The sequence below is a fragment of the Manduca sexta genome, chromosome 25 (genome assembly GCF_014839805.1).
Source record: "Manduca sexta isolate Smith_Timp_Sample1 chromosome 25, JHU_Msex_v1.0, whole genome shotgun sequence".
NCBI lineage: Eukaryota > Metazoa > Arthropoda > Insecta > Lepidoptera > Sphingidae > Manduca > Manduca sexta.
In genome coordinates, this window is record NC_051139.1 from 3,872,443 (window position 1) to 3,887,773 (window position 15,331).

Consider the following 15,331-nt stretch of genomic DNA (forward strand, 5'->3'; position numbering starts at 1 on the left):
GGCTCTGGCGAACGATAAAAAACAATTAGATTTTTAATTGTCAAAATTTTTACACTACTTTCAAATAAATAATTGCATTAAGGCGATACCTCAAGGTCCATTTTCATACATTTTGTTTCACCTTTAATTCATCGTATTATTATCGTATTCGTCATATTAAATTTTAAAGGCCGAAATATCCATGATTATTAATTATTTTTACGTTTTTCTTTCAACTGCGAGAACTAATCACTAACTAGACGTGAATTTAAATTCTTTTACTTGCCAATACTTGTTTAGTTACCCAGATTAAAGGTGAAACAAAATGTATGAAAATGGACCTTGAGGTATCGCCTTAAGCTACTAATTTATGTTACCTCGTTTTATAATTCAATTCCAGAATACAACCTAGACAGTATGAAACGTTTTGAATTAATAAGCATTAAGAAATAGAATAGGTAGTGAGGGTATTATAAACAAGATTTTACCAGTGAAGATAATGGCGTGCAGCGGGTTGGAGGCCCAGAGCTCCACCATGTGCACGGCGGCACCGAAGCGCAGGCTGGGGTGTCCGCAGAACAGTACGCAAGGTTGTCGGAAGTCACTGAGCGCGTCGTCGTGTAGAGCGCGTGCGTGCCGCAGCCGCGACGAGCGCACCAGCGCCGCGTGCGGGAACGGCTCCTCCGGCACGTACACGCGCGCCTGCTTGGTCGCCGACACCCACTCCGCCAGGATGTTGCTGTACGCCAGCGACGAGTCCGCCACCGGTGACACCACGTACAGCGGCACGTGCGCAAGACCTGCGCCTTCTAAGTGGGCCGATAGACACCGCAAGTCGTACAACACGCCGCTCGGATACACTGGACATAGTACTGAGCCGCCGCGCAACGTTACCGTAGCGTGCACGCACAAGTCGCCCAGCATGTGGTCCGGGTTGTGTGCTGGCGTTTGCGTCAGTGCTGCTAAGATAAGCAAGTCTGCACCGCGCAGCGCCGCCTGGTTGATAGGCCGCGGGTGCGTCGTCAGCGTGCTGGATCCACTCACATACGCGACTTTCTCGTGAGCAGAGCGCAGCACCCAGTTGGCGGAGCCGAGACAGAAGCCGGAACTGACGGCTGTGGCGTCTAGAGCGCCGTAGATGTCGACACGCTCGTCGTAGCCGACGACACGCACGCGGGAAAGTGCGCGTGCGATGTTGCGGCGCCAGCAGACGGCGCCAAGCACGCGGGCGCACAGCATCTGCCAGCGGCGGCGGGAGGACGTGAACCGCTTCCTTCCATCGCTTTGCCGCACCACTATCCTCGCCACTCGCTGACACCCATTCTGAGAGCTCCTCCAGGTAGAACCTGCATTCAGACACTGCAAGTTACTCATATCCAAACATAACCAACATTGCAAAAGCAGTTTAGTTACCTTCCAATCTGCAGTGTGGGCTCTGTTGCATACACTTGTCCTTTAAATCCAGTTTCTTCTGTGATAAATGGCAATGCCAACATACAAGTGTAGTTGGAGATGAGAATGACATCCAGTTGAGAAAAATCCACCACTTTGTCCAGAGGAGGACAAAATTCTGAATACTGTCCACAAATACTCTTCCACAACATTCCTTTAGTTCCTGAAGTGACAAAGAAACCAAATAAATGTGATGTACTAAAAAAAAATATTAGCTTTACTGAGATTGGTGAAATCTTTTTAACTTAGTGTCTAAAATACTGATCCACATTTTTATATATTATTGTGCTAATATTTATTTTTTATGTGGCTGTAAAAATTTGTTTGGTATAAACGTCTCCTATAGTATTTACCAATAATGTAACTTTGAATTAAACAGATACAGAATTAAAGCAGTAGATCTGCAGATTAATGTATTCTAATAAAAAAAAAACACAAAGTAAGCATAATGTTTTATTTACCCCCTCAAGTAGTGGATCATTATGATGTGGCGGTGTATAGTTCGGTAGGGAGGCTAGCCTGGTGCTTGGAACAGGAGGCAAAGGTAGAAAATTTAGCACAGAGTGTGCTGACAGACCACAATCCAGCATTATCAGCAACTCCTTGAAGGACAGCACGAAGCATGGCTTCGATGCATCGCTACTTAGGCAGTACTGAAAACAGTAACAATAATGTATTCAACCAAAACAATAATGACCGCTACAATATTGTTTGGTTCATACAGGCCGGCATAATTGTGTAGACTGTCGAGGGGTAATCATTTCTTGTCAGTCGACATTCAATTTTACTCCCATTCATTTACCATCAAGTGCAGAAGGATTACTTTGCCGTGCCCTTTTTAAAAAAATAATGGGCAACACTTATAATATTATGACTTACAACATATATTAAGTCAGTATAGACTTCCTGTTAATTGTAAGTTCTAATTCAATAATGACATGCTACTTTCGTGTAAGTATCAATAGCAAATATACAACGACTTAGTCAAATACATATAGATGGTAATAACAGTGAACACTTAGCTTATAGCTTCACCACTAAATAAATCTTTTGTTACTGGTGAAATATATTGAATGAGAATTGTTTTAAAGAAGGTCTTTAACATTTTTCCTTTATACTTATGTCTATGATAGATTACAAATAGTATAATGATCAGGTAAGTAATACTTACAAGTTTCATGTTGTTGTTTTATAACCTCAAACATAAACTTTTTGATATCATAATGTTACAAATTAATTTAAATATATATTACACATTCGTCTTGTGTATACGTCCTTCCTTATCAATTAGAATCAAGTTTACGCTTTTATTATAGTATCATAATCTATTCAAAACAAAAATAAATGGCTGTCAATGTCGACGCAGTAGTAGATTTTTTTTATAATTTTACGGCTCTGTAGTATTGTCCTTTGAGTCGAAATTTAATTAATAATTTTAGAAACCGGTGAAATGAAACTGTACACTATATTTTCATTATGTTTATTTATAATAGTCAGCGTATCCCTGAATAACGATTAGTCGGTCAGCCTATCTCTATATTAAACTGGATAAATAAAGTAAAAAATATTGTTGGTACCCAAGTATATCGTCGCTGTAGGTGGAGAACTAAATAACTCAAAATTTCTAGTTTCGAGATAAACGCTATTAACTGTTTTTTCGTTATTTTTAAGCATTACTAAAAACTATAAATAATTTAATGTCGGTATTTTTATATATCTTGGGTCTTATTATCTATTATGCATTAACAAAAAAACTGACCTGAAGAAAAAAAAAAAAAAATAAAAACTTCTTATTTCATTTTTCCACGACAATGTTTTGTAAGTTTGCTGAAATAAACTAAATAACTCGTATCGTTATTTAGTTTTGCCACACTAGAAACCATATGGTAAAGTAATTAAAAGGTTTAATAATTACAATTATAGAGTTTATTTAAAGTGAATACCATTAGGATTTTCAATGTCTAAATTAAACAAATCAAGTTGTTTAGTTCTTCTACACACTTGATTAATTTTGTTAAACAATAGACTCGAGGAAGAATTAAACAGCTCATTTTATTTAATTTCTTTACTATTGAACAGATTATAAGTCGCAGTTTATTTACTTTTTCTACAACAAAATATATATTATTTGAATATATTTGTTTCTCCACTTTTAATATAAAAAAGCTATAATTTCGAAACGGGATAAGATAATGAAATGCTTTAGGCCAAAATATGCGCCATGTTTTGGGCAACACAAAAGTGATGGAAGTCCAAAATGGCCAAAATCCGAGTTATTTAGTTCTCCACCTACAACGACGATATATACTTATTACTTAGAGCTTGTAACGATTTTACTGTTTTAGATTGATAAGGTACTTCCAATGCATTTGTCATGTTGGTTTGCAGTGGCGGCCCTAAACGACGCGAGGCCCTAGGCGAAAGCAAAAAGAAACAGACGCGAGGCCCCGAGGAGAGTAAAAACATTCTTCTGTTTTAACAGTTTCGTGGGTAAGAACGTAAAAAGGTCCTGCGAGGCCTCCCCTCTTTGCCTCCCAAAGGCCGCCTCTGTTGGTTTGAACTTGAGTCATTGTGTTTCAACGCACATTGATAAAGGTTCGTAACCAAACTGATCTAGGTATACCAAACCGCGCGTTAATGTGCAACCGCAGGCTTCAAGAGAAAGATCTTAGATCATTCGAAAGTTATTGTCATTCTTGTGGTACTTTTCATTCTTGTAGGTACTTTTCTATTCGCTGCTTCATTAACTTTTCACAGGAACTTTAACAGACAAATCTTTCAATTGTGCTCACAAATAGTACTGCAAGGTTCACGGGGTGGTGAGACCATGGTATGGCCTCAGGGTTTTGGGATAAAAATTATATTCGTTGCACCCTTGTATCCATTACGCTTACCTTACCTACGTGCTGCGTTTGCTACATCGCCGTGTCATGGGTGTCTTGTTTAATTTTCCAAAAAAGTTATGTAGGTACTTACGGCAGAGACTGATTTATTTATTGATTGTAATATTAAATGAAGAGTTAAAATTATGGTAGCTACAGCGACGGGTTGGCGCCTCAAACCCACGTGAGAAAAGTCAAATAGTTTATTGCCGGTATAATTGGCTCAACTTTTACTAGAAGGAAGGAATAGGACTAAAGAGTAATGGGTCTGGGGTCAACTCATGGTAAAGTGATGTAACTACATCCCAGAATATCTCACTTCCTGAGTAAAGGTTTTGTCCGGCTAAAAGGCACAAGGATGGGTATTGGGATGCTGGGGGATTAGGTAAATAATTCTGAAAAGACTGAATGTTTCAACAAAAACATAAAGTACCACATATTTACTCGTATATACATTTTATGCTCATACACACACATTCACAGGCCTAATCCCTCTCAGTAGTAGAGGAGGCCCGTGCCCAACAGTGGGACGGTATATAATAAGTACAGGGCTGATATAATTATATTATTATTATATTACACCCACATTCATGCTTTTTACCCTCGAAGGGGTAGGCAGGGGTACAACAGCTGTCAGTTTTCGCTCCGAGTATTCCACGGGACGGATCCCATGATGTAATAAAGGGGCGAGCCTATCACCATTTCGGGCACAAATACAGACCTGACTGGTACCGTGTAGAAGAACCACAATTCGTGTTTCTCACACGTAGAACTGTATTTAGGTCAGAATAATTCAAACGGAAACATTTTTGTTTGCTCCGAAATCGGGTTTTCATTTTAAAATGAACCTATGTAAGTATTTGATAAATGGAGCCCATTCGAAGTACGAGCCAACACCTGTGTCGCACTGTAGGGTGGCGCCTGGCGGGCATGCGACCTGCCAAGTAGAGAACTCGAGAGCGTTGAGCTGTACCAAATGTAGTATTTGCGCATGGCAGTTAGTTAGATCTTTTAAAATTAAACATGTCCGTGCACCGGAAAGTTCAAGATTTCGAGTTACGACAATACTAAGTTTTTATAAGGGTTTACACGGGATGACCATTGACGTTAGACAACGGATCGTAAAACGGAGGTCACCTAAGGCCACACCATTACTTTAATTTATTGCCACATTCAAGGTCACTGTTGTCAAGAGTGTACAACTTCACCTTCGTTCGCCTATGTAATATATTAACCGGTTTTACGCCACGCAAAGATGACGATAGCAGTTTATTTTAAATGTCCCAAAAACGGATAGTAGCAAAACAGTAAGTGTCTAACTTAATAATGCTCGAAAATAATTGAATGTAACATAAACCTTTATGAATTAAACAATAAATTAGTACGTAACTAGCACATGTTGCATATTCATGTCAGAAAAGTAGTTAGTATGCGGCGGCAATACAGTCGTGCACGTTACTCCGTCTCGTACGCACCTTACCACTTGTTAGATTATAAGTGGCAGCCCAAATTACGCAGCAACTCTCCCTATTACCTTCGAATAGAGTGGTGGCAAGTTGGTATACCGTAAAGCTATCATTGAACGTCACCCTACCGTGTCCGACGTGCCCTGCGCCATGGCTCTCACCAAGTTTACGCGCAGCTCGTTGGAATCGCGAAATACCTTACGTGACGCGGTCATCATCATCGACAACATAGTGTACGACGTGACCGAGTTCCTGGAGGAGCATCCCGGTGGAGCGGAGATACTCCTCGACAATGCTGGTAAAGACGCGTCGCAGTGCTTTCACGACGTGGGTCATAGTGACACCGCATTCGAGTGGCGCGAAAAGTTCAAGATTGGCGAGGTGGTGGATGAGGACAAGTGGGAGGTGAAGCCACGCGAGGCGTACGCTGTTCAAGAACACGACGAGCTGACGTTGGCGAGCTTGCTGAGTGTGTGGGGCCCTCCGCTGGTGATGGCCGGGATCTCCGCGCTGCTCTACATGTATCTGTTTCAGTGATATTCACACATCTAAGACGTAATATTATGTGAGGTGTAGACTGCGGTGTTATTGGAATCGACGTGCTCCACGGTGACTGGTGGACGTGATTTAAAAGGAATGGTGATTGTTTAAATAGTTACATAAAATAAAATATGTGTATAGGAATAAGGTACTTAATTTTTAACATGTATAATGTATATTACACTTATCCTGACTGATTATAAATAGACAAGGCGCGACCTAAGCTGATGGTTTTAGACGCAATTAATTTTATACTAGTTACCTACTCACCAATGCAAGAGAAGCATAAAGATTGGATTTTTGTAAACTCGTCCCATAATCTCCATAAGTAAGTCCAATTGGCCTATCTGAAACTATTACATAGAATTCTTTTAAGCATTCTCAAGAACAATAAATGCCATAGTTTTATTGAATATAAAACGATCTCGATTGAAGTGTACTCGTATTAATTGTGGCACTTTTCATCGGTACAGAATTCCGCATTGAATCTGTAATAAGTATTGTGGAACAAAGTTTAGCAATAAAGGTTATATTTGGTGTTTTGTTGGTAATCTGTTTTTTTCTTAATTTCCTTTAAGAGTTTCGTGACGACCGGACGACGTTGGTTAGTTGTTACGTCATGTTATGTTGCGTCAATTGTCATGCTTCGATTTGAGATGAGATAAACATACAAGATAACTTTATAATTATTCCACCCATTTATTAAACAAAGTAACATCTTCAATTTATAACTGAAGAGCACAGAACTTCCGTCTCAATTTTTTTTCGGTTCCTGGCGTTTTTACATTACCTTCAAGGTGAACTAGAATGTAGGGGCAGAAGTTAGCAATTTGCCGGTAGAACGCCGTATGGAGCACATAAAAAATATAATTACTTTGTATGTTTGTAAGTATGTAGTAAATGCCAAATTTAGCACTAAGCTATTCGAAGCGACAATTAGAATTACTGTTATAGTATATGAATCTGGAATGAATTACTAGAACTTTACCAATTTTATTTAAGAATTTGTATTTCGGCTGTATCAAAATTATATCTGTTGAAATTTGATTAACATCCGATTTTTTTGGAATATTTATATAATTAATTAGAGCATGTAATTCGTTGTTTGTAAATGTTATGTGAGGCATAATCTGTAGGCTGTTTCTATCCCACCTGTAAACTTCTTTAATAGTTTAATTAAATCAAAACCCACCGTCCTTGATCTTTGATCATTCAACATCAACATCTAATTTAGTAGTTGTCAGTGAAGCACAAACGAGAAATACTCTTGCGTGCACAACCCGTGTAACTCACGATATCGTATATTGCATTTACTACCGACTGGTCATTGGTCCATGTCTGGTTAGTCGTTCAGAAACCGGTGTCGCGTATACACGGCGCGCCGAGTGCCTGCGCTTGCGATCCTATGATCTTGATAATTCTTTTCGACATATTGTTGTGCGAAGCGCGACTATAACTGATATAGTATCATCGATGACAAGTACATATATCGGTTAAGTAAAAAACCAGACTGGTAAGTCACGCTGAGAAGACAAATAGATAAACACTTGTGTTATCAGAAGCGGGAGGAGAGACGCAGGTGGAGAGGAGCGCAACCGCCGCCAGGGGAGGAGGGGCGTTCATTGGCACTCGTCACTCCTCACGGCCGACAGTAGTACTCGAACCACGTCGATCAGCGCGCGCGCACGCTTAAAATGGCCGAAAAGACATTCACCAGGAAACAAATTGCTGAATGGGATAACAAGTCCGAAACGGTATTCATTATCGACAACATTGTGTACAATGTCACGAAGTTTCTGGATGAGCATCCCGGCGGGCATGAGGTGCTAGTGCATGCCTCTGGGAAGGACGCCTCCGAGGACTTCGATGACGTAGGCCATAGTTTCGACGCAAAGGAGCTCATGAAGAAATATGTGATCGGCGAAGTGGTGGCTGAGGATCGTGTCGAGGTGAAGAAGAAGCACGTGGCGTGGGAGGACACCAAGACGGAAGGAGACAACGGCTTCCTTACCTCGTGGAAGTTCCCCGTGTTCCTGGGCGTCGTCGTGACGCTCCTATACTCGTACCTGTTTGGTTAGGGGCCGGCGCCGCGGCGTTTCTCCACATACCTCTACACTAATGTTGATGTACATATTTTGATACAAAAGATGTGATGTAGGTATTTAATTATTGTATTTGTTAATTAATTGCAAAATAGGGATACGGTTGACACTACAGGGAGTGAAGAGTGTAGTGACCAATGTGATGATTAAAAGGAACTTAGTGTGGTACTTAACCTATATGGACCGGTACATATTACACCGGCTGTTAGTGCTATATTATACTTTTAATCTATACCGGTGAGTGTTAACCACACAGTGTGGTGATGTGGAACAGTTTCCTGACGTCTTGTTTTTGCTCGACGCAGGTTGACTGACGAGTATCTTTACTGAAAATATTGTGAAATTATCTAGATGTAAAGATAAACATTGTTAAGTTTCTTAAATAAATTATATTTTTGAACATGATATTTTCATATACCAAATTCTGCTATAGAGTTTAGTCATCCAAATAATTGGTATTGACTGATGTCTTCCGTGTATTGTTATAAATATTAGTCAACAAAATAGGCCGTGCATTTCTTGGTCATGTGACATTGAAATGTCCCTTGTTATACTCGACCTGTGTGCAAAGTAACAGTAACCTAAGATATCTGTATGTAGATCTAGTTAACATGATTACTGGGCGTATTTTATGATCGTTACCCAGCCTTTATTGTTATTGGCGAGGTTGTGAACTCTGCTATTGTGTTATGCGAAAACAATGACTAAATATGTTTTGGTCATATTTTATATTTCTTGAGGCATTAATTATATAACACGTGTGGCTATGGCAGAATGAATTTTTGTGTTTGCATGACAACGAAAATTGAATCTTTTTTTATATGCAAAGTGGCCACTTATATTTTTTTTCCTAATGATTTCAGCAAATGTTTTATTATGTAAGTAATTCGTGTCCCCCGACTACATAGTATGTAAATGGAATGAAGATGATTTGAAATATCGACTTCCGCAAATTACTTATCTGTCAATATGCTAGCGTGCAAAATGATTTGTTTGGTCAAATTATATAGGTATAGGAACAGTAGAATGCCGGGACAATGTTAAACTGTCTTTATAAACCGCTTGGGGTAAAAACCCATTAAAACAGAAATGCAAAGATTATCCTGTTATGCCATTCGCCTGTGACCAAATGTGTGTTTAATATTATGCAATGATATCTCCCCTTTACCCTTCGTAGGAGAGGACGATGAGAGTAAGTATTTACACAACTAAACTAACAGTGAAGCAACATATAATTTGGGGCTTTGTAAATAACATATTGCGCAGTATAGAAAAATTGGGTTTAAGTGGCGTAATCTTCAAGAGTTTTTGAAAGCAATATTTTACAAAAATAGGTAAAGTAACCTTGTTTAAGGCATGTTTGCGTTTATGGCAGCGAGTAAAGGCATTCCATATTGGTATGTGGTATTACCAGATATCGGTCGTCGAGCGGGTCGTTAGTACAAACTCATTATTAACAGGTATCTTAATGTAAACAGGTGTATTCGCATGACTTGCATTTAATTTTATGCACTCGAGCGGTCTAGACTTCGGAGTTTTGTACTGTCTGCTTCTTTTGAACGTTCAATAATAAACTATAGGTACTTAACTTTACTAAACATCTTGCTGTGTAATTAATAGTTTATTAGTATAGTGGTCAGTGGTTTCAAGCTGTGGATTGCTTGCTCGGTGCATTCTGCGTACTAACCCAGACCAAGAAATACCTTTAATTATTTATTTTATTACGTCTACCTCCGTCTACCTATTTTAATACGTATAGGTTATAGCTTGATATAATGTTAAACTAAATGTGATAAACCAACTTATAGGTAAACACAGCTTGCTTTTTAATAATAAACTTCAGCAACTCACAGTGGCCCATGTAAGCGTGTCGCGTTCCGTTGTGTATATCCGGTTCCAACAGGCCGGTATAATCGTCTCGACTGCCGAGGGGTCCTCATTTTTCGTCTGTCGACATTTTACTGAACTCAGCTCCACTTACTATCAGCTGCAGTAGGGTCACTTTACCGTGTACCTACATATAAAAAAATATCTATCAAATAATTACTACAATGTTGCAAAATCGTCATTAGCCTAAATATTACACACCCATAACACATTGACTGAGAGGTACTACCAAAATAATATATTCTCGATGTATGAACGCTCTATAATTTATTTATTCTATCCTATATATTGCAGATTTAAAATTATGATGGTCAACAATATACTCAGTTATATACCTTAACAGACAATAATTAGAGGTTAAGATCTCTGGAAACATGACGTGATGTTACGTCAGAAATTCATTCTGATTTAAAATTATGATGGTCAACAATATGCACATTATATACCTTAACAGGCAATAATTAAAGGTTAAGATCTCTAGAAACAGTATGACGTGATGTTACGTCAGAGTGTTAGAGGATGAACGATAACAAATCAATGTCATATATTATCTTTGAATTTATTTATTTATTTACACATTCTCTATACATAAATGTATATAGGCCGAAGATGTTCTCTACCAGTCAACCTTTGGATGATGCAGAGATAAAACAATATAGGCAGGTATAAAAAAATGAAAACTGAAAAGCGGCGATAGCCTAGTTGGTTGTGGAATGGACTGCCGAAACGAATGTCCGCAGGTTCAATTCCCAAGGACACACACCTCTGACTTTTCTAAAAAATTGTATGTGTATTCTTTGTGAATTATCGCTTGCTTTAAAGGTGCAGAAAAACACCGTGAGGAAAACCTGCATACCTGAGAAATTCTCTATAGGAATTTTCGAGGGTGTGTGAAGTCTACCAATCCGCACTAGGCCAGGGTGGTGGACTAAGGCCTAATCCCTCTCAGTAGTAGAGGAGGCCCGTGCTCCACAATGGAACAATATATAATGTAGTGAAAATAAAGGCATGATCTTTAACAATATTTTAATCATTGGGCAACAAATAATTAGTAGCTTCGCATAATGTAATTAACAATTAAGGCTGGATACACACTGTTCAGCGCTGGCCAGCGGCGATAGCCTACTTGGGTGTGGAACGGACTGCCAAGATGAATGTCCGCAGGTTCAAATCCCAAGGGCACACACCTCTGACTTTTCTAAAAAATCGTGTGTGTATTATTTGTGAATTTATCGTTCGCTTTAACGGCGAAGGAAAACATCGTGCGGAAAACTGCACATCTCAGAAGTTCTCTATAGGAATTTCGAAGGTGTGTGAAGTCTACCATTCCGCACTAGACCAGCGTGGTGGACTAAGGCCTAATCCCTCTCAGTAGTAGAGGAGGCCCGTGCTCAGCAGTGGGCAAGTATATAATACGGGGCTGATATTATTGTATGTATATGGCCGTGGTGTCATTGCCCTGGCGCTTATCGCTTTTGAGATATATTATTATGTTCATTGATAATAGATGCACATGAAATGGAGCGCCCACAAATGCGACACAGCGCGCAATAAAAGGACATTCACACTATTATGTGTCATTATGATTATTTTATAGGTGAACGGCAAAATGACCCCACAGCACCTGATGGTAAATGGAGTGGGGTCCAATAGAATGTCGACTGACGAGAGTGATTACCCCTCGGCAGTCGACACAATTATGCCAGCCTGTTGGACCCGATATAAACAGGGTGATCCCGGAACGTGACATACTTACGTGGGCCACTATGGCGTACTTTAACACCTTGTGTATGGTGGTCGCTATTCGGGGAGATATAAAATATATCCAAGCACAAGTAACATATCATACACTTTTCGCCGCAAATTAAAGATTTGCAATTTTAAGACATAATTTAATTTAAATTTCCACATAAAATGTGGAACGGTTTTTGGGAGTCGCTGGATGCAGAGCGCTTCAAACAGGTCGATTAGGGAGCCCTATGGACCCTATGGGAGTATTGGACAACTTGTGTCTGATGTTGATGGTAAATGTTTAATGGCTGATGAGGCATCTGTCAAACGAGATGCTACGGTATAGACCTATACAATGATAATATATCTTGACTGGTCATAAGTGCAACTATGTTCGCCTATTTGACTAATAAATTATTTTTTTTATAATATACTCTGCAAAAATCAAATCATACTACGTTATTGATGGTATTATGCAATGAAATTCAAAAAATTAAAGTCAATCACTGGTAATAGTCCTTCGCTATTTGTTGGTTATCTAAATATTTACCGCTTGCCACCCCGGATGACCCTCAGACGCGTCTTATTCCAATGGCCGAATATATCGTGTTATTTTATATTATGATGGCTGCCACTCCAACAGTCCACTGCGTAGTAACTCAATTAATAAATTCTATGCATGTCTATACATAAATGCGTACCTAGTCTATATTTGGTTCTTTGTCACAGATGACGTGACGCGGCCTTGAAGTCGTATCAGGTCGATTAACAACTGATAAACAACTTCTAGAATGTGTCAGTAGTGCTGTAAATTCATCAAAAACAATTAATACTGATATTTACACTTAATACTGATTTTGACAACTAACACAGACAGCAATATTCCAATTGTAGGGATTTCCTATGGGGGATAATTTTTATGCATAAATCGCTAAGAGCAAGGTGAAAAATTGGAATTATAGGACCTAAATTCTTAAATACCCATGGGTAATTTTACTGGGTTTCGGCTCTTAGCTCACCTTGCGTATTAGTACTTACGGGATATAAAAAAATATCATAGGGACCTATATTATAGAAAAGTCATGGATAGGAATAACGTAGCATCCTATTATACAAATAAAGGTAAAAATATTTTTATTTGCTTATAACTCCGCCCACGTAAAAAAGTTTGCGATACTCTTGCTACATATTTTTTCAGGATAAAAAATATCCTATATGCTATTCCAGATCTGTATGTGCTTTTTTACATCCAAAATGTTCAGCCGTTCTGGCGGCATTGAGTACAGTCACATTTATAATAGTAAGGATAAATGTAAAGTTAAAGTGATACGCTAAAATTAAGCTATTACTTATATCCTTATCTTATTTTAATAGGAATAGTTTAAAGTATAAAACATATTATAATCAAAATTATTTCAAATAATGTCTAGTCACCTATAATGGACACTAATAGCCCCAGTAATTGACACTCCAGTGTTCGACATCGACGAACACTGGAGTGTGAGAGTACTGTGGCTATTCAGGCGCCTCTTGACAAAAATCCTTAATTCTGAATGACAAATGTAAATAAATACCTACTTGTAGTAAAAAAATTAGATAGGTAAGTAATTGTTATTAGATAGGTAAAATTAGATAGGTAATTTATCTATAAAAATAATTTGATTGTCGATTACTGGGGAAAAGTGGTTCATAAGCACCAGTGATAAATATCAGTTTTAGGTATCAAAAATTACCAACTTTTGATGAATGTTAAAATTTATTACATAATTCCAGTATATGTATAAGATAAATAAATCTCGAGCATAATACAAACATCTATTCTTAGAAAAAAACAATGCATTGCAGTGAAAATTCACTATCAGGAGAAAATATAACATGACCATAAGCATCAAGAAATTTAAGGAATTGTTCCTTAATCAGATACATTGTGATCAGCAAAAACATTATTATACTGTTTTAAGTTTAATTTTTTTTATATGGCATGTTTTATGTGATTTGCTGTAATAAACAATTTCTTCATTTCATTTTTTTCATTTCAAATCCTTATTTTTATTAAATAAGAGAATAAAGGAATGTCGATCGTTGGTTTCTGTCGAAGACTGGTGCCACTAGCGCGTTTAAACAACGAATATTTTTTTCGGTACCCCTAGCACAAATTGACGTATTTATCGTGAAGATTATATGGTATAACTGTACACCAGTTCGCAGCAGAATTACCAGTGCTTCGCTCCTTGAACCAATGCATATTATTGAGCCTGTTTGCGGCTACAATTTTTCATAAATGGATGCAATAAACGATCCCAATAGCTTTTTTCGATCTCTCTCAAAAGGGTCCAATTAGAACATCGTTTTTTTGACATGGGCACAAATTAGTTATTATGATTGATTCATTCTCGGAATCGGATTAAAGATTGAGATTGGGCTCGTTTATTGAAAACAGCTGTTAATCTAAACAAAGATACCATGTTTATGGTATCACGTCCCTCAGTAATGAGGAAACCGCCGCGAGTTGGGGCAGGATGAGTATTGTCAAATAAGTATAGAGAAATACGTAAATGTTTTGACATGAATAGTAAAATATTTATTACACGTAAAATCCTGTTAGCTTCGTTTATTAGTATAGATTAAGTATATGATATCATCTATTATTGTATTGTAGATTTTTTTATTAACAACAATAACGAGTAGAATCTAAATTGCCTTACAGAAACCGGACCAGTGATATTATTGTAAATAGTACCGTATCGCGTGATAAGAGATAACTCATGCCTGTCGTGTCGCATATTATGTATTGCAATCAACACTTATGTAATGCATTCGACTGCCACGTATATGCTTATATGTTTAGGTCAAAGTCGTATGTCCTATACGTGGAGATAGCGTGGCACTCTTCGTTGTTTTACACTTGAATTTATTTATTTATTAGCATAAAATATTTATTAAAATACTTACATTGCGAGTCTAAATTATAATCGACCGACCAATCATTTTTTTGCACCAGCCTTTAAATATATAATCTAAATTATATTGACCGAGATCTATGTCAAAATATGAAATGAAAACAACAAAATTATGTTTGTAAATGTAGCCGTATGCACGCTGTACACTGTTTCATAGTTTTTATAAATGTTTTAGTATTATTGTTTTTTCGTTAATTTTTAGTTATTGTTAAATACTTTTATGTGGATTTTCTTTTCTTTATTTTTACGGTGATGTGTGTGTATTAGCTTATATAATTAATCAGACTTTGTATACAAAACACTTATTAAAAAATATATATATTTAAATATAA

The 15,331-nt window shown here is 37.8% G+C and overlaps 3 protein-coding genes across 3 annotated transcripts; 2 read left to right on the top strand and 1 right to left on the bottom strand.

Moving 5' to 3' along the window:
* Nucleotides 1-411: 411 nt before the first annotated feature.
* Nucleotides 412-2,819, bottom strand: LOC119190565 (integrator complex subunit 9-like). The gene is given in 6 exon segments (XM_037442763.1): nucleotides 412-1,180; nucleotides 1,182-1,325; nucleotides 1,393-1,555; nucleotides 1,558-1,594; nucleotides 1,893-2,084; nucleotides 2,603-2,819. Coding segments are annotated over 6 exon segments (1,314 nt in total). The 5' UTR covers nucleotides 2,612-2,819.
* Nucleotides 2,820-5,584: 2,765 nt separating this feature from the next.
* LOC119190553 (cytochrome b5-like) lies at nucleotides 5,585-6,870 on the top strand. The gene has a single exon (XM_037442729.1). It carries the CDS (start codon nucleotides 5,930-5,932, stop codon nucleotides 6,314-6,316), a length of 387 nt encoding a protein of 128 aa, XP_037298626.1. The 5' UTR covers nucleotides 5,585-5,929; the 3' UTR covers nucleotides 6,317-6,870.
* Nucleotides 6,871-7,830: 960 nt separating this feature from the next.
* On the top strand, nucleotides 7,831-8,821 carry LOC119190554 (cytochrome b5-like). The gene has a single exon (XM_037442730.1). The coding sequence runs from the start codon at nucleotides 8,014-8,016 to the stop codon at nucleotides 8,395-8,397; it is 384 nt and encodes a 127-aa protein (XP_037298627.1). The 5' UTR covers nucleotides 7,831-8,013; the 3' UTR covers nucleotides 8,398-8,821.
* The last annotated feature ends 6,510 nt before the right edge of the window (nucleotides 8,822-15,331 follow it).

Bases quoted from the DNA above. Each gene is read 5' to 3' on its own strand.
- LOC119190553 (XM_037442729.1), top strand. From the start codon at position 5,930: ATGGCTCTCACCAAGTTTACGCGCAGCTCGTTGGAATCGCGAAATACC.
- LOC119190554 (XM_037442730.1), top strand. From the start codon at position 8,014: ATGGCCGAAAAGACATTCACCAGGAAACAAATTGCTGAATGGGATAAC.